At 49.6% G+C, this 24378-nt stretch overlaps 1 protein-coding gene across 3 annotated transcripts; it reads left to right on the top strand.

Moving 5' to 3' along the window:
• Positions 1 to 925: 925 nt before the first annotated feature.
• DHRS7C (dehydrogenase/reductase 7C) lies at positions 926 to 18814 on the top strand. Of its 3 annotated transcripts, none has more exons than XM_027130276.1 (6): positions 926 to 1049; positions 1268 to 1427; positions 9548 to 9660; positions 11888 to 12098; positions 13992 to 14084; positions 18557 to 18814. In XM_027130276.1, the coding sequence occupies exons 2-6, from the start codon at positions 1274 to 1276 to the stop codon at positions 18763 to 18765; spliced, it is 780 nt and encodes a 259-aa protein (XP_026986077.1). In that variant the 5' UTR covers positions 926 to 1049; positions 1268 to 1273; the 3' UTR covers positions 18766 to 18814. The 3 variants fall into 3 exon arrangements, with proteins under 3 accessions (XP_026986077.1, XP_026986076.1, XP_026986075.1); XM_027130275.1 differs by lacking the exon at positions 926 to 1049 and adding an exon at positions 17156 to 17311 and having other exon boundaries at positions 1267 to 1427; XM_027130274.1 differs by lacking the exon at positions 926 to 1049 and adding an exon at positions 17156 to 17311 and having other exon boundaries at positions 1267 to 1427; positions 11885 to 12098.
• The last annotated feature ends 5564 nt before the right edge of the window (positions 18815 to 24378 follow it).

Raw genomic sequence — 24378 nt, 5'->3', positions numbered from 1 at the left:
TCTCTAGGTCCAGCCATGTTGCTGCAAATGGCAATATTTCTCTCTATATATATATCACATCTTCTTAAGCCAGCCACCTGTTAATGGGAACTTGGTTTGTTTCCACGTCTTGGCTATTGTAAATAGTGCTGCTATGAATTTGGGGGTGCATGTATCTTTTCAAACTAGTGTTTTCATTTTTTTCTAGAAATATACCCAGGAGTGGGATTGCTGGATCACATGGCAGCTCTATTTTTAGTTTTTTAAGGAACCTCCATACTGTTTTCCATAGTAGCTACTATCTCTCTCCATTTCTAATCCTACTGAGTTTCCTTAAGTAATTAAAATATCTAACATTTGGGACACATCTTAGTATTCTCAATCACTAAAGATAACGAGAGTGATCTTCTCAGAGTCTGTTGTTGAGATGCAGTATATTATTTTGTTCTCCCAACAGTCCTGCAAGATGAGCCCGTTGTGCCCATTTTAGAGATGAGGAAGCTAAGGCTCAGAAACGTGGAAGCACTTGACGAAAGAGGAACAGCTCCAAACTGCTCTTCCCCATAGTTCATGTCACACTTCCAAGTGTTTCATTCTGCAACAGGCTCCATTCCGTTTAACAGATTTTCTGTGCTTTTCTCCCCCAACCGGAAAGGGAAGGCCAGACGGCTCACTGCCACACCGGTCTGAGCTACATGGAAGCTACCTGATGGGAGGGTTATAGGAAGAGAAGGCGAGGGTGTTCGTGCTGAAATCCCAGGTCCCAATCCCTAATGCCCAGCCCCAAACTGCAGAGGAATCTCTAATAGTGAGGCACCCGGGAGAGCTTTAAAAGGCTTGGCAGGAACTCTGAAATCAGACCCGGCCAGCATGTGTTCCTGAATATCAGAAGAGACACTATATTTACCCCGAAAGCCCTGCAGTGCACAGAGAGCTATAAATAGCCATTAGGGCCCCAGCAAGTGGCCTTAACACATGGCTTTCCTTCCAAAAATGCAGACCCATTTTAATTAAATTTGTAATTAACCTTTGGGAGGGCAGGCCGGATTCCATCTGCTTCTGGAGACACCGTGAGTAATTCTCTCTTCATTGGCCGTTTGGGGATTAGCGTGCCGGCCAGGTGTTCTAGGAAGCAGCCCTCTGGGAGTCTGCACAGAGCCCGGCTCCCTGGACAGCGGGCTCCGGGCTCGGGGCATGGGTGCAGCCGGCAGCCTCAGGCCTCCCCCTGCCCCGTGTCCCGATCAGAGTCTCTTTGCAGAGCGGATTCCTTCTTCCCATTTTCCCCCAGCACAAGATGGGAGTCCCAGCTGTCCTCATGCTGCCCCTGGTGCTCTTGGGAATCAGCGGCCTCCTCTTCATCTACCAGGAGGTGTCCAATCTGTGGTCCAAGTCAGCCGTGCAGAATAAGGTGGTGGTCATCACCGATGCCATCTCAGGACTGGGCAAGGGTAAGCGACTTTGCCCCCTCTCGTGCCCACTCCTGCCCTGAAGGATGAGAGGCAACAGGGTGGCGTGTGGGTGAGCCCGCTGGGCAGGTCGGGGGTGGATCGAGGCTGTCTTCTCTCCCAGCATCTGTCACTAACCAGCAAGTGTCTTCTTTCTTGGAGGCTGCAGCTGTCTTGCCTGAGAAGTGAGGGGACTGGAGTATCTGGGGTTGCAAACTCACAGTCTAAGGGCCAAAATCGGTCTGCAGATTTGTTTTGCCTCCAGGGGGGTTTCTAGAAACTTCGAAATGCAAAGCCCTCAGCTGGGGCAGTGAACTGGTGATGAGGCCAAACTTGGGGGTGGGGTTGGAGTCTTGGCTCCCCCACTTACCAGCTGGTGATGCACTGCTCAGCCTTGGGTTTCTCATCTGAAAGCAAGGATACTAATACTTTCTGCCTCATAATGCTGTTGTGATGAGTAAACGAATTAATAGATGGAGAGCACTTAGAACAGTGCCTGGAACTAGAGTGGGCACCTCTCAAGTGTTAGCTACGGTGATAATTATGCAGAACGTGCAAACATCAGTGTGTCACACACCCCACTAATCCCTACTGTCTCACACTCGGCCTGATTCTCTCAACCACATCACCTCCTGGCCTTGAAGGCATTTACGTTTGCAACTCCTGAATTAGATGGTCTCAGAGGGCCCTTCTGCTGGCGGCATGTGTGACATAAGAGATAGTAAATTCTCTTAGGTTTTTAAGATTCTCTCTCATCCCTAACAATGGTAGCGCAGCCCCATGTGTCACATAGCTTGGGTATCATTTTTGCTGTTGTTTTTGTTATTTTTAATCAAATGTTGAACCCACCAGCCAAACACTCATTAGGTCACTCAACCAGTATCTGTTAAGTCCTCTACATCCTGAAATGAGCACTGCCCCTTCCAAAGAGGCCCGCTGGTGGGCTGGGCACCCACTCCCATGGTGCTACCATTACGAGAACATTTGTAACCTCCCATCTGGGAATTCTCTCGGATTCTCCTTCCCCTGGGCACCCCAACAGCAGCCCATCTGCATGCTTCAAGAATGGGTTCCATTTCAGTGGGTGATCGACCTGGGCTCACCACATGAGATAAAAAAGAAACAGTAAGGCAGTAAAACTAGGTTCTTATGTGGCCCCTATGTGGGTCCCAGAAGCAGTTCCCAAGGAGGATATCCAGAATCACTAGACTCAATACTCACGAGGGACAGGGGGACACAAATTCCATCTTCCACGGGGACAAACCAGGCACACACGTTTGCCAGTCAGACCAGACACAAGACAACAGGGAGTAGTGGGTGCCCTGGGGAAATGGAGCAAAGACACCCACCCAGAGACATGCAGAGTCAGTCTTTGGGGAAGACCGTTCTTCAAGCAGAACACGCCCACCTAGCATTGGGACAGCTGCCAACCCGAGACCCCTTCATCACCTTCATTCCCTGGCACCTCCATGGCTCCTCCCTTTTGGACGGTCCCTAAGGCGCTGGTTTCTGGGTCCCACGGCTCCTCACAGAAATACACTACCGTTAGTGGCGTATCTGGGTATTTCTCAGTTGGTCCAGGGCACGGACTCTCTTGGTGAATGATCCATGGGTGTGTGAAAGGCATGTGCATTCTGCTGCTCATGAATGAAGTGAGTTACAAATGTCGATTCGATCCTGTTGGTTGAGAAGGCTGCTCTATAACTGTCCTGACTTTCCGTCTTACTAGACAGGGCTTCTATCTATTGCTGAGAGATGTATATTTGGTTTAGTAGGCTTGTTTATTTATTTTTAAAAGTCTCATTCTATTATAAGCAAACACTGTACAAGTCAGGGGCCCAGGAAACGTATCTCAGGAGCACAATGGCGTTTTCAGAGGAATATGGTCTAGTCTCTGTCATGACTTGTGTCACTGCTCTTTGTCACTGTCTCTTACGGACTCACCCTAGAAAGAAATGCAAAGCAGAAAAACATAAAGTCCGAGTATTTAGAAGAAGCTTGAGAAGCTGGGCATGGGTGACCTTAAATAAACGCTTAGCCAGGCCATGCTGCTGACCGCAGCGATTCTGGGTTCAAAGTGCTCCGTTTCTCAGGTCCAAAGCAAGAAAAAAAGTGAAGGGCACCAAGCGGATGATGTAGGCTACACACAGCCCACAGTACAGGCCCAGTCCCACAGAACCTGACTGAACTCAGCGGGTAGCTCTGGACAGCATCAAGGAACCCAGTTGCAAGCTGTCTCCTAGGGAAACCAGACAGATGGAGATCAGGACTTCTAACCCTCACCCCAAACCCACACAATTTGGCCAAGTCACGGATGAGGTCACCTTGGACCCACTGTGTCTGCAGCAAGAGTGACTCTCAAAATACTTAACCACTGTACTTGAACTGTTTCAGAGACCACAGACCCTGCCTATGTTTCATCACCTCTAAGATGCACGGTTTTTCCCCTTTAAACGTTTCTGAAATTGAGCTAATTGTCTCTCAGTCAACGGCATCTTACAATGGTCACGGGCCATCCTTGTGCATTTTAATATCTCTGAAATCAGAAAGCCTCTTGCAGGCGGGTGGCATCTTAGGTTTGAGGAACTATGGAAGTAAGGGCTCCATGTATTAATATGTTTGCTGAGTGAAAAAGAACAGGCCTGGCGTCCACGTGCTTGATACAAGATATAGGTTGTGCTGAGCTGATAAAGAATAAGAACACCTGGGTGTTACACCTAATGCCTGGCCTTGGCGGAAAGGACCCATTTGGGAGCGTGCCTTTGGGCTGCACCAAAGCAGCGATGCACCACTGGGCTCCAGCCTCCCGGGTCCACCTGGCAAAGGTGAGGTGTCAGCAGAGAAGGGGGGGAAATGGGTGATGGTAGCAAACACCCATGGCTGCCTCTCCTAAGGAGGTCAAGGCCACGGGTTTGGTCTGGCTCCTGGCCACAGACCCTCACCCTGTCCCAGTGGCCAGCCTGTAAGAGTGCCCGTCATCAGGGACAGTAGAGCCCCAACCCGCTCCTTTGTCAGCAGCGGAACAAGGGACCCAGCGGGAATGTCAGCGCTTGGGGTCCCTCCTGGCTTCACCACTCACCAGCGGCGGGGTGGTGGGTGACTCCGCTCCGCTCACTGAACCACGCCCCTCTGGTTTGTGAAACACGACCTCCACGAATGCCCACACCCGGCGCAGCTGCTGCCGCCACTCAGAATTACAGCCCAAACGCGGGGAGGCTAGGCATTCCCCCCCCCAGGTGAAGTTTCTTTTAGCGAATTGTGTCATTATAGGAACTACATATATTAAAGAGGATTTTTCAAGAAAAAAGAACCGAAAACACACCCAGAACCCCACCCACTCGGGAACTCTTCATCCCATTTCCTTCCAGCAACTTTATGATGCTGAGATGTATTACCATCAGGGGGCAAGCACACGTTGGGGGGAGGGGTATAGGGAGACAGCCCACCCCGGGCTCTCATGCAGAAGGGAAAGTCTTCCTTTGCATCTTGATTTAAAAAGAAAAAAATCAGACAGTCTCGTAGCTTTTCTGATCACTATTAGATTATACCAAACCCTTTGGTCACGATAAATTCCCAAACATAGCTTTGATTCAGAAACTGCAGTGCCCAGTCCAATACATTGATAAACGTGTCCGTTTTCGTTGAAGTTCAAGTTTCCTTCTCCCTTCCCATACCTGCCCCCAGCTAGGGCGAGTTGCCGGCCAGTTTGCTGCTCTTTCTGACCCCTCTGTGGGTGGGGGGGCAGGAAGGAGAGGAGAGAAGGAAGACAGGAAAAATTCTCAGCTGACTGACACTCTTAGAAGCCGGCTTCGAGCTCCATGCCTGGCACACATTTAAAACCGAGTGGATTCTTTCTCTCATGGGCTCTATTGTGGGTCCTTCAGAGGCGCCCCCTGGGATATTCACCTGCACTTGCCGCGGGGCAGGTGCACTCCCCTTGCTCAGTTCCCGTGCCACCCCTGGTTTGGGGCAGTCTGTGCACGTACGCCCTGTGTTAGAGTCCCACTGCCCTTCTCAGAGGACTTCTTGGGCAGAATTCAAGAGCTCCCAGCCAGCTCATGATTCACCTCTGGTCCAAGTGGTTGTGGTGGATGGGAGGGTCCTTCAGTAAAGAGACCAACCTCTGGGGCAGCCCCAGCTCTCCTCCCTCTGCTCTGGGATAGTTGGTGACACCCATGAGATTCCCCAGGTGCAACTCAGACATCACTCCAGGCTCCCGGCTGCAGGGAACTCACAGTGTGTGTTCAAACGGTCACTCTCTTCTCTCTAGGATGGAGATAAGGGGCAAAAACTCACCTAACGGTGTTCTCTCCACAAACGCCCTCTTTCCAAGTCCCCTCTCTCCTCTGCCTTATCCGTTTGCATCCTATTAGGAGTAAAGGGTATTCATGAAACAGGGTTTCAGTAATTTTCTTTGAAAATCTGCATCTTGGACTGTCACTTTGGAATTTTATATCTGATCTTGGAAATCCCAACTTTAAACCTTGTTACATAATCATAGGTGCAATTTAACAACCAATAATACACAGAGTCAAGTGTTATGGCACTGTGTTAGACATACTGTTTGAATCTTTTTTAAAAAACTTACTATATTGTGAGATTTCCATGTTGGTAGACCCACTTCTGCAACATCAGTTTTAAAGCCTTTGAAATAACTGATATATAGATACACCATCATCTACCTAACCAACATCTCCAACTCTTTATTATTATGATATTGAGATAAATAATATTTTAACTATTCCATGCATTCTTAATTATCTCCTTAGAATAAATGCCCATAAATAAAATAACTGGGCCATGCTTACTTTTAAGGATTCTTTTAATTTTTCTTCCAAAAGACTGTAGCAATATACACTACAACCAGCAGTGAATATGTTATTACCAATTTTGTTTTGATTGTCATCTTTTAATTTGCATTTCTTTATTATTGGCATTGAACTTCTATCTTCTGTGTATTAGCTCTTTGTGTTTTTATGAATTGCTTACACATCTCACTAGCCAATTTCTTTATTAGGGCCTTTATTGATTTACAAGAGTTCTTTGTGGATTAAATAAATTAACCCCTTTTCCACCATATGTATTATAAATAGGTTTCCTCAATTTATCTCCCTCTTAATTTTTATTTATGTTTTCTTCTGTAAGGAAGGATTTTTTTTTTAAGGATAAAAACCTGTAAATAATTTGTATTATTTCTTCCTTCAGTGCTGTGCTTAAAAGATTTTTCCCCAAAGCAATATATCTCTATTTTCTTCTAGGTCTTTTATGGTTCTATTTTTACGTTTAGTTATTTAATACATTTGGTATATTGTACTTAGATTTTTTTCCCTCTCAAATAGTTATCCAGTGGGCCAAAAACCTCTTTTAAATAATATGTTCTTTTCCCGCTGATTCAACGTGCTAACTTTACCATATGCTAAATTCTTATGAATACTCGGCTCTATTTTCTTTATATAAATTTATTTATTTTATTACTTTTGGCTGCGTTGAGTCTTCATTGATGCGCGCGGGCTTCCTCTAGTTGTGGCGAGCGGGGGCTACTCTTCATTGCGGCGCGCGGGCTTCTCATCGTGGTGGCTTCTCTTGTTGCAGAGCACAGGCTCTAGGCGCATGGGCTTCAGTAGTTGTGGCTCGCAGGGTCTAGAGCGCAGGCTCAGTAGTTGCGGTGCACGGGCTTAGTTGCTCTGCGGCATGTGGGATCTTCCCGGACCAGGGCTCGAACCTGCGTCCCCTGCATTGGCAGGCGGATTCTTAACCACTGCGCCACCAGGGAAGCCCTTGTAATATATTTTAATAACTGATATTCCACTCCCATTATTGTTTATCAAAATGTTCTTTGGTTTCTTGCATATTTATTATTCCAAGTAAAGTGTGTAACTTATTCCAAATAAAGTTTAGGATCTTTCTGTCACTTTCCAAGACATGCTGGGATCTTGATTTACTGCATCGAATTCACTTGGAGATGGACTGACATCTGTAGTGAATTTTGCCAGCCAGAATCATCAGGGACAGCCCTTTTCTCAATAAAACACCTACATTTAGAGAAATCTTCCATTCTCTATGATCCTAACAATTCCAGGTGACATTGTTCACACAGTTATTTCTTTTTCATAAATTTTATTTATTTATTTATTTATGGCTGCATTGGGTCTTTGTTGCTGTGCACAGGCTTTTCTCTAGTTGCAGCGAGCGGGGGCTACTCTTCGTTGTGGTGCGCGGGCTTCTCATTGTGGTGGCTTCTCTTGCTGCAGAGCACAGGCTCTAGGCACCCGGGCTTCAGTAGTTGTGGCATGAAGGCTCAGTAGTCGTGGCTCGCGGGCTGTAGAGTGCAGGTTCAGTAGTTGTGGCACACGGGCTTAATTGCTCCGCGGCATGTGGGATCTTCCCAGACTAGGGCTCGAACCCGTGTCCCCTGCATTGGCAGACAGATTCTTAACCACTGCGCCACCAGGGAAGCCCCACACAGTTATTTCTTGATTCAAGTTTCCGTCTGTCAGCAGAACTGACCACAGCTTCCCCCGACCACATCTGTTTCTAGACCTCACTGAGACCTCCCCTCCCTAGAGCCTCCTCCTTTCCTTCTCCATCAGCCCCTCCTGCCTTCACTTCTGCTCTCATCTGGCTTAGACTGAATGGTCCAGCACATCAATTGCTCCCTCTCCAATACCACAATTCCCCTGCCCACAATGCCCCCTTCTCAACCCCCTGCCAACTGTCCTGTCCAGCTGGCCCCCTTCTCTCCACCTGCTCCAGCTGTGGAGACTTGCAGGAGAAAGTCACACAAACATAAGATCATTTAGAGCCATGGCACACAGGATTTCCAGCCCCTAGTGGGCACCCAGTACTGCCCAGCTACCCTTTGGCATCCCCAGGCAGCCCGGGTCACCAGTGCTTGGTGTAAAAATGGGACAGTAATAGCTACTCCCCTGTAGTAGGTGTTGTTGGTGCCCCTCCTAGATTCCTCCATCCCCAGGTCCTATGAGTGTTGGTGGCCATGGCTCATAGACTTGCCCTCTGCCAGTGGACGCCCTTTGTACCCACCCCTGGAGGGAGGCAGCCCACCATCAGTGACTGGTTGACACACGTGTACAAAAGACAGTCCCCTTGCCTCCAGGTGGGACAGTCTTGCAGCTGGGTTTACAGTCCAGAGCCTTCCTTGGGTCCAGCCAAAGCTAGACTCTATCCTTCCCCTTCCCCTACCCCATGCCCTTACTCCCTGACAGATTTTCTCTGAAGAACACTCTCCCTGAATTAATCCTGGCCGCCTGAATCCCTGTCTTAGATTCTGCTTTTAGGGAACCCAACCTAAGAAACTGCTGCATGGGATGACTGAGAATTAAATGAGCTAATATATGCGGATCCCTTTCAATAGCTACCCAAGCAAGTAAACTGTCAACATCTGTTAGCTTTTATTGTTCTTAAATATCACTGTTATTGCCACATAAGAATAATTGTATCTACCAACAACTTGCCAGTTAAGAACATTGGGTGAGGGATTTCCCTGGCAGGCCAGTGGTTAAGACTCCACACTTCCACCGTAGAGGGCACAGGTTCAATCCCTGGTTGGGGAACTAAGATCTTGCATGCCGTGCGGTATGGCCAAAAAAAAAAGAACACTGGGACATTGAGTGAGTCAGAAATTCGTCCAGAGTAAAACTTACTAGACAGCAGGCAGGTTTCCTTTCTTAATAAAAAGAACCCTGGCTGGAGTATCGACCCACAGAGAAAATGTGGAGGAAACTAGTGACATTTGGTCTGAAAATACATGGCAGTTGTCTCCAATACCTTCAGATTGAGATATATTTAGAGCTGTGCTTCTGGGGGTCTCGTTTGATGGAGTCATCTTTCTGTCCAGTTTAAGAAAGGATGTCCTAATAATCAGAACTACCCAATGGGGGAGGGGTTATTTCACACCCCTGTGAGATGCCCTTCACAGGAGGCAACCATGCTGAGGCTAGAAACAAGAAGAAATTCCAGAGGAAGTTGAATGCAATGAGCTCTAAAGGAACTCATGGCTCTAAGGCTTTTGAATTCTTTGAATCCTTGAATTTGTAAGAAGGAGGGGCTCCCCATCAGTGGTTTCACCCACAGTGCGTCCTGTCCTCCTTCCTTCTTCCCCTCAGAGTGTGCTCGGGTGTTCCATACCAGCGGGGCCAGGCTGGTGCTGTGCGGAAAGAACTGGGAGAGGCTTCAGAGTCTACACGATGCCCTGATCAGTGTGGCTGACCCCAGCAAGGTAAGGCCTTCTGGCAGCCGGCATGGGCAACCCCTGGACACCCTTAGCCGTCGTTGCTTGTTACAGGGCAGCTCTTTCGATGAAATTTGGGTGAAATTTTGCTTTGGAGAAATGTAATTTTTTAATGTATTTTTTAAAATTTAATTTTATTTATTTTGGCTGCGTTGGGTCTTTGTTTCTGCATGGGCTTTCTCTAGTTGCGGCGAGCGGGGGCTACTCTTCATTGCCGTGCACGAGCTTCTCATTGCGGTGGTTTCTCTTGTTGCGGAGCCGGGCTCTAGGCGTGCAGGCTTCAGTAGTTGTGGCACATGGGCTCTAGAGCGCAGGCTCAGTAGTTGTGGCGCAGGGGCTTAGTTGCTCCGAGGCATGTGGGATCTTCCTGGATCGGGGATTGAACCCATGTCCCCTGCATTGGCAGGCGGATTCTTAACCACTGCACTACCAGGGAAGTCCTGGGAAAACGTAATCTTGACACAGGTAAGTCTGCCAACTTGGGGGTTGGCTCATTTTGACCCCTCATCGTACCTCTAGCCTCTGAGCCCCACCCCCCCGCCCATTCTATTTAAGTCAGACTCAAAGAGGATCCAGAAAATATGGTATGTCACAGATATGGGCTCTGTTTATAAACACTCATGGCTGATTTTTTAAATAATACTTCAAATAATATTTCCTTCAAAGAGGGAATTCCCTGGCAGTCCAGTGGTTAGCACTTGGCGCTTTCACTGCCATGGCCCAGGTTCAATCCCTGGTCAGGGAATTAAGATCCCGCAAGCCAAAAAAAAAAATTTTTTTTTCCTTCAAAGAAATCAGGGATGTGAAGTCCCCTTCCATGAAGTTACACAGGAGGTGAATACATTTCAATGCAGCTGGGGTTTTCAAAGCATTTCTGGAGCATTGTTTAAGAAATTGCTTTCAGGGGCTTCCCTGGTGGAGCAGTGGTTAAGAATCCACCTGCCGATGCAGGGGACACGAGTTCGAGCCCTGGTCCAGGAAGATCCCACATGCCGCGGAGCAACAAAGCCCGTGTGCCACAACTACTGAGCCCGCGTGCCACAACTACTGAAGCCCGTGCGCCTAGAGCCGGTGCTCCGCAACAAGAGAAGCCAAGGCAATGAGAAGCCCACACACCACAACGAAGAGTAGCCCCCGCTCGCCGCAACTACAGAAAGCCTGTGCGCAGCAACGAAGACCCAACGCAGCCAAAAATAAATAAATAAATGAATTTATTTGGAAAAAAGAAAAAGACATTGCCTTCATAGAGTTCTCTTCAGGATTTTTTTTTTTTTTTTGATCTTTTCCCTTGATGTTGAATTTGATTTTGGAAATAGCCAAAAATCATTCAGAACTAACTCTGGTATTTGAGGAGATGGAGCGACCAGGGTAACACAACGTACTCCAAGGTATGTTTCTTGGGATCTTATTAGGTATTGGTTATTAAGCAGTAAAAATGAGGTTCTGAAGTCAACTGTGTGGCAAATACTGAGTTAGGCCAAGCTTGTCTGACTAATTTCTTTACTGCAGGACTTTTCAGGGCCTTTGCTATGCAAATGTGCATTGTGTTATCTCCAAGAAGAACATATGATAGTCTGCATTTCCCAAGCAAATTTGACCAGGGAACCTTTTTTTAAGGCCGTATCTCAGGGCTAGTGTTTGTCAAACACCGGGATTGCATTCACCATATGGTAAAATCAATTTTTCCATCTGTATCCCTTCTAACCCATGAGAATCCTGATGATATCAAATGTTTAGGGCTGAACACAAATGCCTGGCACATAGATGGTGTTCCAAAAAAATTGTGTTGACTGTATGATTTTGGCCAAAACTTAAACATGGCTACAAAGTACTGGGCAGATTCTCTTGTGGCTTGGAAGCCAGTCTGAAAGCGATTTCCAAAAAGGAGCTCAGAAGTGTTATAAGAAATGACATCACCAGCAGAATCAATGCATGGCCTCCACTTGGATTTCTCAGGTCCGGCCCCTTGACCAGAAGTTCAGACTTATGACTGCATGTTTGCGTGTTGGGAATGTTGTTGTTGCTCTGGTCCCCAAGGATGCATTTTCTCCATCAATTTCCTTCCTCCCAGAGTCATCTCTGCTTCTTCCTCATCATTTGTTTGCAGTCATTCCATGAGTTCTGAGTTTCAAGATGGGTGGCTCTCAGATTGAAGGGTCCCAAGGTCTGCGGGGATGCACCCACATGTGTCTTGACTCTCTCGTTGGTCCAGCAGACATTCACCCCAAAGCTGGTCCTCTTGGATCTCTCGGACATCAGCTGTGTCCAGGATGTGGCCAAAGAGGTCCTGGATTGCTATGGCTGCGTGGACATCCTCATCAATAATGCCAGCATGAAGGTGAAGGGGCCTGCCCATAAGATTTCTCTGGAACTCGACAAAAAGATCATGGATGCCAATTACTTTGGACCCATCACACTGACCAAAGGTCTCGTGAGTTTGACCTTCCCACTGGCTGCTAGAGAGGGCTCTGTTATATTTCCAGACAGTCACCCAACTCTGGACGGAGCCTCCAGCCCCTCTTTCAGAAAAATCCCTGCTTATTTGGTGAAAGCTTTCAGCATCTCACTGTAAATGTTGATGAAAGAAAAGGGATTGTGAAAGTCTCTTACTGGTATATTCCAACCTTCCTCTCCATTAAGCCCCCTCCCCAAGCCCTGCCCTTTTCTCCTCCTTTCTTACTCATATCCATGGCTCCCCTCCAATCCCATCCCACATCTCTGGACCACTGTCTTCATCCCCTGTAGATCTTCTTTTTTTTTTTTTTTGCGGTACGCGGGCCTCTCACTGCTGTGGCCTCTCCTGTTGCGGAGCATACGCTCCAGACGCGCAGGCTCAGCGGCCATGGCTCACAGGCCCAGCCGCTCCGCGGCATGTGGGACCTTCCCAGACCAGGGCACGAACCCGTGTCCCCTGCATCGGCAGGCGGACTCCCAACCACTGCACCACCAGGGAAGCCCCCCTGCAGATCTTTTAGTATATCGACCTTGTGGTTGATCTGCTCCTAATCATGACAGTTGGTCCAAGGTTGAAAAGGAGTTTATCTGCAAGAGACCCAGAATACTGTCAATCCCTTTGCAGAAACAGGAAGGCAGGAGGATGTCTCCCTTTTAAAGGTAAAATGGTGGTTCCTGTGTGGAGATTTCTAAGGGTCAAGTTCAAATGCAGACCTGAAGCTGGGGTTAGGGGTGTTGCTAGAGATGACATGGAATAGATCTAAGAGTTGAAGCCCTCCTCCCACCCCAAATAAAGTTTATCCAAGCAGAAGCACAAAAGGGAGAACATAAGCATGGAGAACGTCTACATGTAGGGAGTAGTGTGTTTGGCAAAGGCTGAGAAAGCATGATCTTAGAGCTGCCTTCTCTACGGCCAGAGTCTCCATGATGATGGGATTCTGAGAGCTGTGACAGCTGAATGGAAAGAAGTACTGGGAGCAGAAAGATGACTCCCCAGAGCTTCTAAGATGATGCCCCAGAGGTTACAGTTTCCTCCAGCCCAGTCGCTGTGGACACACCAAGCAGGCCAGCCAAGGTGTGTCCTTCACTCAACCTCTGGGAGCTCAGGGTCCCTGGCACCACGGTGAGGAATGCAAACTTAAGTCTTCTGATATTTTCTGCCATCTCCCTATTCAATCTGTGCTATTTTTACTCCATATCTTTTTCTAAATTTCCTCATTTATAAGTTAATTCAATTCAGGAGAAAATCTTTACCATAAATTAAAAACCCCTTTCCCTCTCCATCAATACAAGAAAACCTGAAATCAGAACAAAGCAGTAAGTTCTCCCAAGACAAAGGGCTGAGGTCTTTCCTCTCTTTTTTTAAAAAAGATTAGCACATGCAAGAGTAGTATTAAAGACCCATTGGAACCAACTTTCCTACTGGAAGCAATAGGACTGTTGAAAAGGGATTACCTTTCTCACTATTGAAATCAGTGTCACTCCATGCACAGGGATGGGTCATTTCAAATCATCCAGGGACTCCCCTGGGGGTCCAGTGGTTAGGACTCTGCACTTCCACTGCAGGGGGCCTGGGTTCGATCTCTGGTCAGGGAACTAAGATCCTGCATGCCACATGCAGCGAGGCCAAAAAAATTAAATAATAAAATAAAATAAAATAACCCAGCAATTCCCCAGTCGAGCCCAGCCCACTCTTAGGAAACACTGGATGAGTGGTAACCAGGGTCCATCCCATCTGTGTCCCACAGTAATCTAACTGTCAGGGAGGTAGAGGAGCCCCCCGTGATGAGGGGAAGGGCTCTGCCTGATGCTGCCTGACTCAGTCTCAGATTTGTAACCGTGATTCTTTGTCCTGTGCTTTCCAGCGCTGCTCCCCAACATGATTTCCCGGAGGACCGGACAAATCGTGTTAGTGAATAACATTCAAGGGAAGCTTGGAATCCCATTCCGTACAGCCTGTAAGTTGCTAAGACAAACATGTTTCGTCCTATGTTATATGTCTTTTTTTTTTTTTTCTTGCGGTATGCAGGCCTCTCACTGTTGCGGCCTCTCCTGTTGCGGAGCACAGGCTCCGGACGCGCAGGCTCAGCGGCCATGGCTCACAGGCCCAGCCGCTCTGCGGCATGTGGGATCCTCCCAGACCGGGGCACGAACCCACGTCCCCTGCATCGGCAGGCAGACTCTCAACCACTGCGCCACCAGGGAAGCCCTGTTATGTGTCTTATAAGACAAGAGATGTGTGTCTAGGACCAGGCATGGGGTTACATTGGGGAAGAGGGTCCAGAGATGAAAGCATCTGTTGGCTTTTCTTTCATCCCTTCAGCTCCTATTTTTGACCATCTACAGCACACAGGTGGTGACTATGGGAGATAAAGATAAGCCCTCCCCTCAGCCCCCAGAAGCTCACGTCTCACAGGCGGTCAGGACACGTCCTGGCTGGACACAATCAATGCCAGATCAAGGTCACGCTCCTGACATGGGTGCACAGCCCCAGCTCAGATGCCCCCTTCTCTGTAAAGATGCCCCTGGAGAGACAGGAACGATTACAACTGGGAAAGAAAGGAGGGGTGCACATCCCTAAAGGGGAGAGGGATGGAGAGGTTCTGAGGAAGGAGGAAGGAGAAAAGGAAAGGGACACAATTCCAGGGGAGGCGCAAGAGAGAATTCCAAAGGTGAGACTCCTCTAAAAAGTCCAAGGAGGAGAAGGACTTCTCGGTGTATGTTCCTGGAACCCAACTGGGAAAATTCTGGAGACATTCCCACCTCCCGTGAGGTAGGATGTGGGAGGGTGGGGGAACGTGTCTCATACGTTTCCTTATGGCCCAAAGTACCATGCACGAAACCGGAGCTGGGTAAGTAAGTGTCTGGTGGGTAGAAAGGTGAGAGGGAGAGAGGAATGAAGAAAGGGTGGGTGGGGTGGCCTGATGTAGTCTTCTGGGGCCACCACAACAAAATACCCCAGGGACTTCCCTGGCGACACCATGGTTAAGACTCCCCGCTCCCAATGCAGGGGGCCTGGGTTCAATCCCTGGTCAGGGAACTAGATCCCACATGCATGACACAACTAAGGGTTCACAGGCCACGACTAAGGAGTCGGCGAGCCGCAACTAAGGAGCCCACCTGCCACAACTAAGACTTGGTGCAACCAAATAAATAAATAAATATTAAAAGAAAAAAAAAAGACCAGGTGGCTTAAACAACAGAAATGTGTTTTCTCACAGCTCTGCAGGCTGGAAGTCCAAGATCAAAGTGTGGGCAGACTTGATGTTTCCCGAGGCCTCTCTCCATGGCTTGCTGATGGCCTGCTCCCCGGGTCCTCTCATGGTCTTTGTGTGTGGGCACCCCTGCCGTCTCCTGCTCTTCTTATAAGGACACCAGTCCGACTGGATTAGGGCACCACCCTAACAGCCTCATTTTAACTTAATTACCTTTTAAAGGCCCTTATCTCAAAGTACAGCCACAATGTGAGATGCTGGGGTTAGGACTTCAACGTATGAATTTGAGGGTGGGATACAATTCAGCCCATCACATTCCCCTGATAGTGTTTTACTTTCCTTTTCTCGTTTGCATTAGTTAGGCTAAGCTGACGGTGCTGTAAAGACCTTTACTCCTCCTCCGTATAACTGTCTAAATGGGATGGCCCAGCTCAGCAGGCATCACTGTTCCTCACGCGGTCACTCGGGGGCGCAGAGTCATGCCAAGTCACAGCTTTGCCATCATTTTCCACGTGGTCAAAGCTAGTTCCCACCCCACGTGGGTTCCTGCTGGCAAGAAGAGGGCGTCGTGCCCATACAGCGCTGCTCACATCCTGTTGTAGAGAAGCCAGTCACCTGCTTACCCCCTCACTGCAAGGGATGCTGGGAATTGTAGTCCGCCTGTGGGCCCAGGATGGGGCGAATAGAGCTGGGTCCGCACAGGGCAGTCTTTGCCACGTACCTCATTCCGTCTCTGCCCCAGCCCATCTAGAACCTCACCACTATTCCTCCTACTCACAAACATACATGTCATTTTCAGCAGGTGGATTACTTTCCACTTGCTCGCTGCCTTCATTCATTCAACAAACAGCAATCGAATGCCTAGAACCAGGTGCTGGGGACACAGCAGTGACATGATACAATGTGGTGTGGGCAACACAAGTGGCCCTTTGGCCTCCAACTAACAGGGATAAATTTATTTATTTATTTTTGGTTGCGTTGGGTCTTCATTGCTGCCCATGGGCTTTCTCTAGTTGCGGAGAGCGGGGGCTACTCCTGGTTGTGATGCATGGGCTTCTCACTGCGCGGGCTTCAGTAGTTGTGGCTCCCGGGCTCTAGAGCACAGGCTCAGTAGTTGTGGCGCACGGGCTTAGTTATTCCGAGGCACGTGGGATCTTCCCGGACCAGGGCTCGAACCCGTGTCCCCTGCATTGGCAGGCGGATTCTTAACCACTGCGCCACCAGGGAAGTCCTAGCTCCTGCATTCTTAACCCTGATGGCCTCAGGACCTTGGAGAAATCACTATCTCAGGGAATCAGCCTTCCCGGCTGAAATGTTTTATATACATTTTCTCACTTGGATAGGGTGATATTATCCCCGCTTTATTTATTTATTTAGCCCATTTTATCGATTTTTAATTTTACTGAAGTATAGTTGATTTACAACGTTGTGTTAGTTTCTGCTGTACCGAAAAGTGACTCAGTTACACATATACATCCTCCTTTTCATATTCTTTTCCATTATGGTTTATCACAGGATATTGAATAGAGTTCCCTGTGTATTATGCCCATTTCAAAGATAAGAAAACTGAGCCTCTTTAGGTAAAAATGAGTCACTTGCCCAAAGTCACACAGCGGGCAAGTGGCTAAGTTGGATTCTGTCTCATCTCTGCATCTGTCCACTGCTTCACAAGGGCTCTCTGTTCTCATCTATGAAGTGAGGGGCAGGTGACTTGAGGCCTCTCCCAACGGAGCTTGCAGGGATGTGTGTCCCCAAGGCCCCTCCTGGGAAGCACAGCGGGACCCACGCCCACCCCCGGATGGTTTCTCTTCCAGACGCCGCCGCCAAGCACGCAGCGCTCGGCTTCTTCGACTGCCTGCGGGCCGAGGTGGAGGAATACGACGTCATCGTCAGCACCGTGAGCCCCTCTTTCATCCGCTCCTACCGCGTTCATCCAGGCCAAGGAAACTGGGAGGACTCCATCTGGAAACGTGAGCTTTCAGAGCGAAGCCAGAGGGACAGGGGCCGCGGAGGGCTCTGGAGGGGGGGGGGGGTCCACGGGGGTGTTCCTGAAGCATGGGACTGGGGACGGTGAGGCCCCTGCACCCAGCTAACAGTGGGGAGGGACCCCAAAACTTAGGTCCTGAGGCACCAGGTAGATGGAATCCTAACCTGCAATCAGCAGACCGAAGCCAGGTTGGGCTCCGTCAGTCACAGGCTCTGTGACCTTGGCCACTGGGACTGCCCGCCTCTGGGCCTCAGTTTCCCATGTGGAACAGCCAGGATTAGGTCTTCGAGAACTTCCTGTTCCCCTTGCTCCAGAAGGCAGCACAGAGAAACTCAGAGTCTGGCCCTAACTGCCTGCATGTGAAGTTCGCCTCAGTCACATATTAAGCAACTCCCTTCATCTCTCTGCCTCTGTTTCCCCTTTGGAAAATGAGGGCTAATGGTAATACCTAACTTGTAGACTCATAAGGAAGACTGAAAGTTCCAGCTCATAGAGGGGCTGGAACAGCAACCAGCACATCCTGAGTGGTCTGTAAATGCACCTATGATCAGTATTCTAGAATGTTCTACACAGAGCAGCTACCCCCTGCCCGAGGCTCTATCTACATTAGGGAATCAAAATGAATCAAGACGTGGGCAAGGGCTTCCCTGGTGGCGCAGTGGGTGAGAGTCCGCCTGCCGATGCAGGGGACACGGGTCCGTGCCCCGGTCCGGGAGGATCCCACATGCCGCGGAGCGGCTGGGCCCGTGAGCCATGGCCGCTGAGCCTGCGCGTCCGGAGCCTGTGCTCCGCAACGGGAGAGGCCAAAAAAGGGAGGGGCCCGGTTCCCCCAAAAAAAAAAAAAAAAAAAAAAAGACGTGGGCAAGAGGTTCCAGGAGGCTCTGGACAAACACAGCTTCGCAACAACTGTAAACAACAGCCCCTTCATACATCTGGCAGCTTCCTATCTTCTAAGCTCTTTCTCATCCCCCGCGACGGCTCATAACCATCCTGGGATGTTAACGGGGCAGGAGACTGCGCCTACGTTACAGATGTGGAAGCTGAGGCGCAGCGGGTAAAGTGCCTACCCAGGGCGCACGGCTAGCAGACGGCAGAGTTGGTCCCGAGACTGGGACTCCAGAAGCGCACACCCGTCCCCACCCCGGGGGGGGGGGGACAGGGGGGCGGGGATCTGACCACACCCCTCCCCCCGAGGCTATAAGCCCTGCCCCTCCTGGGGGCTTTTCAGTCTTTTTCAGGAGACTGACCTACGGTGTGCACCCCGTGGACGTGGCGGAGGAGGTGATGCGCACGGTGAGACGCAAGAAGCAAGAGGTCTTCCTGGCCAACCCCATCCCCAAGGCTGCCGTGTACCTCCGCACCTTCTTCCCTGAGGTTTTTTTTGCCGTGGTGGCCTGTGGGGTGAAGGAGAAACTCAACGTCCCAGAGGAGGGTTAACTGCAGGGGGCCAAAAGGGTCACCCCGCGGGGAATAAAGGCTTCAGGGGCAGTTGCGGGATCCTCCATTCTCTCAGCACTTGGGGCCCCAAACAATTCCCCAACCTGCCCGCCACCCGTGGGAGACGTGCAGCACCCCAGTGAGGATGGCCCGGCGTTCAGCCCAGTCGCCCTGGGCCCCTGGGTGTCTCCCACGTGACTTTCCCAGGACACACTTCCAGAAGCTTCTCGACCCTATAGAGTGACAGCCCGGCAGAAAAACAGGAACCGTAACGGGTCCAACTCCCAAATACTCGCACTCCCACTGTGGCCATCAGCCTGCCGAGGACCTCAGAAAACCACCTCCATTTTACACAAGGGTGACCTGCCCACTCTGCCCCCAGCCACAAAAGCTGAACTTGGCAACTCCTTAGGGCAGCGCTGTGAAACTGAACTTTCTGGAATGATGGAAATAGTCTATCATCTGCAGTGTCCAGTATGGCAACCAACTAGCCACGTATGGCTGTTGAATACCTATAATGTGGCCTGTGCAACAGAAGTTTCAATTTTATTTAATTTGAATTAATTTCACTTTAAATAGCTGCATGGGGCCAGCGGTTCCCAGGTTGGCAACAACAGAAGAGCTGTAATCCTCGGTCCTGGCAGCATATCAGAATCAGCCCTTTCCCTGGATTTAATTGGTCCAAAGAGGAGCCCAGGCACAGCTGCTTAAGGTGCAACACATCTTGAGAACTTCTGCCCCAGGGCATCCGGCTCATTCAAGCCTCTTCTTACATTCTCAAAGCAAAATTCATTTAAACCTGCCATCCTTGTTGTTGGTGGGTGTTTCTCTTAGTGTTTCTTAAACAAAACAGTTAATGATTCGTGAAATCTTGGAAAGTGTAGGGTACATTGTTTGCACTAATAATTGTACCTACTGATTCAAACTTTTCTAATATTTACAGATGAAAGAGGGCTCAAATTTCCTCCCTGAACCCAAGCCACTTACGAAATTAACACACACAGTACATGTCTGCATATATATATATATATATATATATATATCCCTGCAAAATATCCAGGATCACGTGATCACCAGGGAACCCAGGCTACCTCAGGATAAGGCTGCTGGTCGGGATGCGTCACCAGCATTTAGGAGGGACAGCTGAGGCAGGGCAGGCCCAGGGTCAGCAAGATGACCTTCTATGTTATTACTGCTGTCGGGTGTTGGGATGCTAGAGGTGCTTAGGCCAGAATGATGGAGGGTCGGTAGGGGCTGGGAGGTGGGGGACGGACAATGGCATTGGGAAAACGACTGAAATGTGATAGGTGGCCAGAGACAGAGACGGCAGCTTTGGGGCAAGAAGGGCCGCGGGCAGCCAGTCCTGGGGTCGCACCAGGGCTGGGCTCCAGGTCTAGCTTCGCCACGCCCCAGCCCCGGGCCTGGGGTCCTGACCTGCTCTCTTTGGGGCTCTGCCTCCTCTCAGGTTGGAGCGGGGCTGAGGGGACCGTCCTTTGGTGGTGGGAGGAGGGGTGGATGGGCAGAGAGGGGCCGCCTCTGGGAAGCATCCACAGGGGCACCAAGCCAAATGCTGGGAAAGCAAAGACTGGAAGACTCCACGGTGGGGGAAGACCTCAGACCCCTGGGATTTCCCCAAAAAAGTCACGTTGAATGATGGCTCAGGAAGAAGGACCTTCATGTCAGTGGGTCTGCTCCGCTGTCCCTGCAGCCAAACAGGGTCAGAGACCTGCAGGTGGACGCAGCCACAGCAGGACTGAGTGGCTGGCCCCCCAAGCTCCCTTAAGTTGAATTTCCTCTCCGTGGACTTTGGTCTCCCTTTGGATACCCCCTATTGCCTTTAGGATGTCCCTGTGTCCACATAGGCCCGCTTCCCTCTCAGGATGGCGCATCTCACCAGCCTAGCAAATGAGAAAACCTACAACCCTTAGGCTGAAACATATGGAAAATTTTATTTAAGTTGCGGGGGGAAAAGCATCATGCAATAAGAGGAATGGCCACCAGGTGTCACTGTGGCTCCAAACCTATTTTATAGCTTCCTCCTGGGAACAGAAATCCAGCACAGCACAGCAGTAACAAGCCCACAGAATTGCATGCAATTCATCATCTCCAACGAGCATTCCCCTCCAAGATCCCATCTGGTCTTCACATCAACCCTGAGTCACTGGAGCAGCTGACAAATCTATTTCACGATGAGAAAAATGAGGGTGGTCATGCTCTGTGGGATACTCTTGGCAGAACGAGGGCAGCCTGAAGGCGGTTGGTTAGCCCCTTGGGACACAGAAGGACTGGACCTCAGAGGCCAGTGACCGTCCCAGACCACAGAGTGAACCAAACACTGATTCACCCAAGTAACTAGAAAGTCCTATTTCAGGTATAGTTAGATCTAGGCGTCCAAAGGATGCCACCAGGATTCAGGGTTTTTGTTTGTTTTGTTTGTTCTTTGTTTTTTGTTTGTTCTTTGTTTTGTTTTGCCATTTCTCAATGGGTGTTTTGCCATATTCTACTGGGTGGGCTTCATTCTCAACAGGCTCTCCCCATCCTCACGACAAGATGGACACCAATACCTCCAGGCTCACATCCTATAGACTGAGAAGCCAGATAGAAAAAGATTCCTCTTTCCCCCTAGTTCCAACACCCACCTCGTCATGTAGCCATCTTGAAACCACCACGTGTGTCTGATTGCTCAAGCCTGGGCCACGTGCCCATTCCAGGGCTGGAGAGGTGGGGCAGCTCTGTCTGATGGACAGAGTGGGGAGGGAGTGATTTCCCAAGGGAAAATCAAGATGCTCTTACAACGGGCTTCCCCGGTGGCACAGTGGTTGAGAATCCGCCTGCCAATGCAGGGGACACGGGTTCAATCCCTAGTCCGGGAAGATCCCACATGCTGCGAAGCAACTAAGCTCGTGTGCCACAACTACTGAGCCTGTGCTCTAGAGCCCGTGAGCCACAACTACTGAGCCCACGTGCCGCAACTACTGAAGCCTGCGTGCCTAGAGCCCGTGCTCCACAATGAGAGAAGCCACTGCAATGAGAAGCCCGCACACCACAATGAAGAGTAGCCCCCACCCGCCGCAACTAGAGAAAAGCCCGCGTGCAGCAACGAAGACCCAACACAGCCAAAAATAAATAAATAATTAAAAAAAAAAAAAAAGATGCTCTTACAAGAAGAAAGGGAGAACACACTTACGGGCAAAACAAGCCTTTCTTTGTAAACACTTATCTCTGGAGAAGACAAGGGAACTTCTGAGCATTTACCACCTACCTGCTACCTTACGAGGAACTTTAACACGTCACCTTACGCAATGCTACCAGCAAGCCTCCAAGACCGATATTAATGGTTCCATTTCTACTGGTGAAGAAAACAGGCTCAGAAAGCTGGGTAGGTAATTAAGCCCAAATCACTGAGCTGGTCAATGGCAGAGCTGGGACGTGGGTGGAGATGGCTGGAGCCCTTGCAGCTGAAGATGACCAATAACCTATCAGTCCCTTTCGTCTTAGAACTGGGTGAGGTTTCCAAATGCAGGGTCAGATCACCCCCACCTTCCTGGTGTACCCTGGTCAACAGTGGTATTGGGGGAACTCTGGTTGCAAAGTCAGTCAAGGAGTTTCCATTACAAAGGCTGAGGTACAGTGGGGAAGTTTGGTCTGGATTTGGTGGTGCTCTGTTGCCCAAAAGGGAAATGTCCAAGTATATAAACAGCAGAGGAATCTGGAGGATTTAGCAGATGCTTTTGGTGCCCTGTGACCCATCCCCCCACCCCGTCCCCAGTGTCAGCAGTAGCTATGACGGAAGGCTCCCACACCTGCCAACAGCAATCCAGCTCACCTCTCCACTTCTCTGCCCTGGGGGGCTTTCTCTAAAGCCTGAGGGTCCCTTCAACCCTTGTAGGTGCAGTCTTGAATTGCACAAGAGTTAATGTCCCTGGGGGGGCATTGTTCACCCAGCAGGGGACAGGAGTTGGTGGGCAATGACCCAACCTCTCACACTTCTGAGGACAAATCGGAAGCACCTTAGAAGAAGTGTTTTGCACACACAGCAGGTGCTATCGAAACGTTCGTTAGCTGCAACTATTACATGTTATCTTTTGCAGTAAGAGATGTAATCAAGTCACGGGAGCTTGGTTAACTCACCATCCCTGTGTCTGTTCACGACAGGTGGTGTCCTGCTGACGGGATCTGGAAAGCAGGATGGTGCTAGCATATACCTCTGTTTGTTCCCAGAACTGTAATTCTGTAACTTGTATAGATTACGATCTCCTCTCCTCTAGATGTTCGATCTCCCCTGGCCCTTGGAGCTTCTGACACCGCCAGTATGACTTCCCAGCCCAAGATTCTGGACTTGTAAACCCCTCCTTCCGCTAGTGGAAGAGAGTGGAGTGGAGGATAAAGCAAAGTAGTCCCAGACCTGGAGGACACGCTGGGAGTCAGGAGGGAGTTATCACCACCAGACCAGGGTCCAGACCTCAGGAGCAGGGAAAGGTCCAGGCAGGGTACCTGGGCTTCCAGAGGAGGATGGGAGACCATTTCTGCCACGCTGAGCTAACTCAATCACTGGCCATGCTTGTATCTGACTCAATGGCTTTCAACCTGCCTCAAACTCCAATTTACACATGTCCAAGAGCAGCTCTGTAGTTTGAGAAAAGCATCTAAGTATTTCTGCCATGCTGCCTCCTGAAACATCCCTTGACCAGATGGCCACAGTGTACACTCAGATGCACGGTCAAGGTTGGAACCATGCCCCCAATCTGGGCAGAAATCTAACCCAATCTTTTCCCATGCTGTGTTCTCCCAGCCTTCCCTACCAGGTCCCTGTAGACGGGGAAGCAACCTCAGGGAAAGCGTTACCAAGGAACTTCAGGCATCCTTGTTGAAGACGTGGGATGGCAGATATAACTACCAGCGTCTATGTGTAATTGCCTCTTTCTACTCCAAATTCATAGCCTAGGGCAAATGCTCCAATCTGTGGTGTATTACAGAGAAAGCTGCTAACAGTTGGGACCTGCTCATGATATCCAAGGGTATTCGAAAGGGAGAAGCCTGGGGATGCACATCTGAGTCACAACCCAATGCCTTAGGGGACAAAGAAAGTGAGGCTGGGCTTAGGAAGAGCATGGGAGTGAAAGATGACAAATGAGTGTCAACAGAGGAAAAAGAACCAGATACAGCAGGAGGGCTCCTAGACTCCCATCCCCCAAGAGGGCACGGACAGCTACGTCTTCCCCAGCATCAGTTAAGACTTGAAGAAAACACGGGCTTCTTTTGAAATGCAAGCACGTGGGTGTACTGATACACACATTGCCCTCTGGGGTCAGGTGGCAGGTCCCCTTGCTTTCTCCTTCTGTCATCTCGGTTCCTCCTATCTTGGAACTGTTGCTCAAAATTACGTAGCCTTTTTCATGGGGAATAAAAAAGAACCTCATTCTTCCTCAAGAAAAGAACAGTAGCAGAGACACACCAATGAGTCATGCCGTGTATATGAGGAAAAACTTAATTTTTGGAGTCGGGTGTCTTAAACAAATGGTTCCTATCAGAAAGGAAGTATTTCTAGAAAATGGACTGTTGAACTACAGACTCACCAGTAACCTCACCTGTCAAGCCCCAGGACTGGGATCA

The sequence above is a fragment of the Aethalodelphis obliquidens genome, unplaced genomic scaffold, assembly GCF_003676395.1.
Source record: "Aethalodelphis obliquidens isolate GAN/ISIS:26980383/991018 unplaced genomic scaffold, ASM367639v1 scaffold38, whole genome shotgun sequence".
NCBI lineage: Eukaryota > Metazoa > Chordata > Mammalia > Artiodactyla > Delphinidae > Aethalodelphis > Aethalodelphis obliquidens.
Note: the sequence above shows the minus strand (reverse complement) of the source record. Positions and strands in the feature narration are given on the sequence as shown.

Excerpts from the sequence above, each read along its gene's own strand:
- DHRS7C (XM_027130274.1), top strand. The coding sequence starts at position 1,274 with ATGGGAGTCCCAGCTGTCCTCATGCTGCCCCTGGTGCTCTTGGGAATC. Across the intron at positions 12,099-13,991 it reads ACCCATCACACTGACCAAAG|CGCTGCTCCCCAACATGATT; the intron begins GTCTCGTGAGTT and ends TGTGCTTTCCAG. Across the intron at positions 14,085-17,155 it reads AATCCCATTCCGTACAGCCT|ACGCCGCCGCCAAGCACGCA; the intron begins GTAAGTTGCTAA and ends TTTCTCTTCCAG.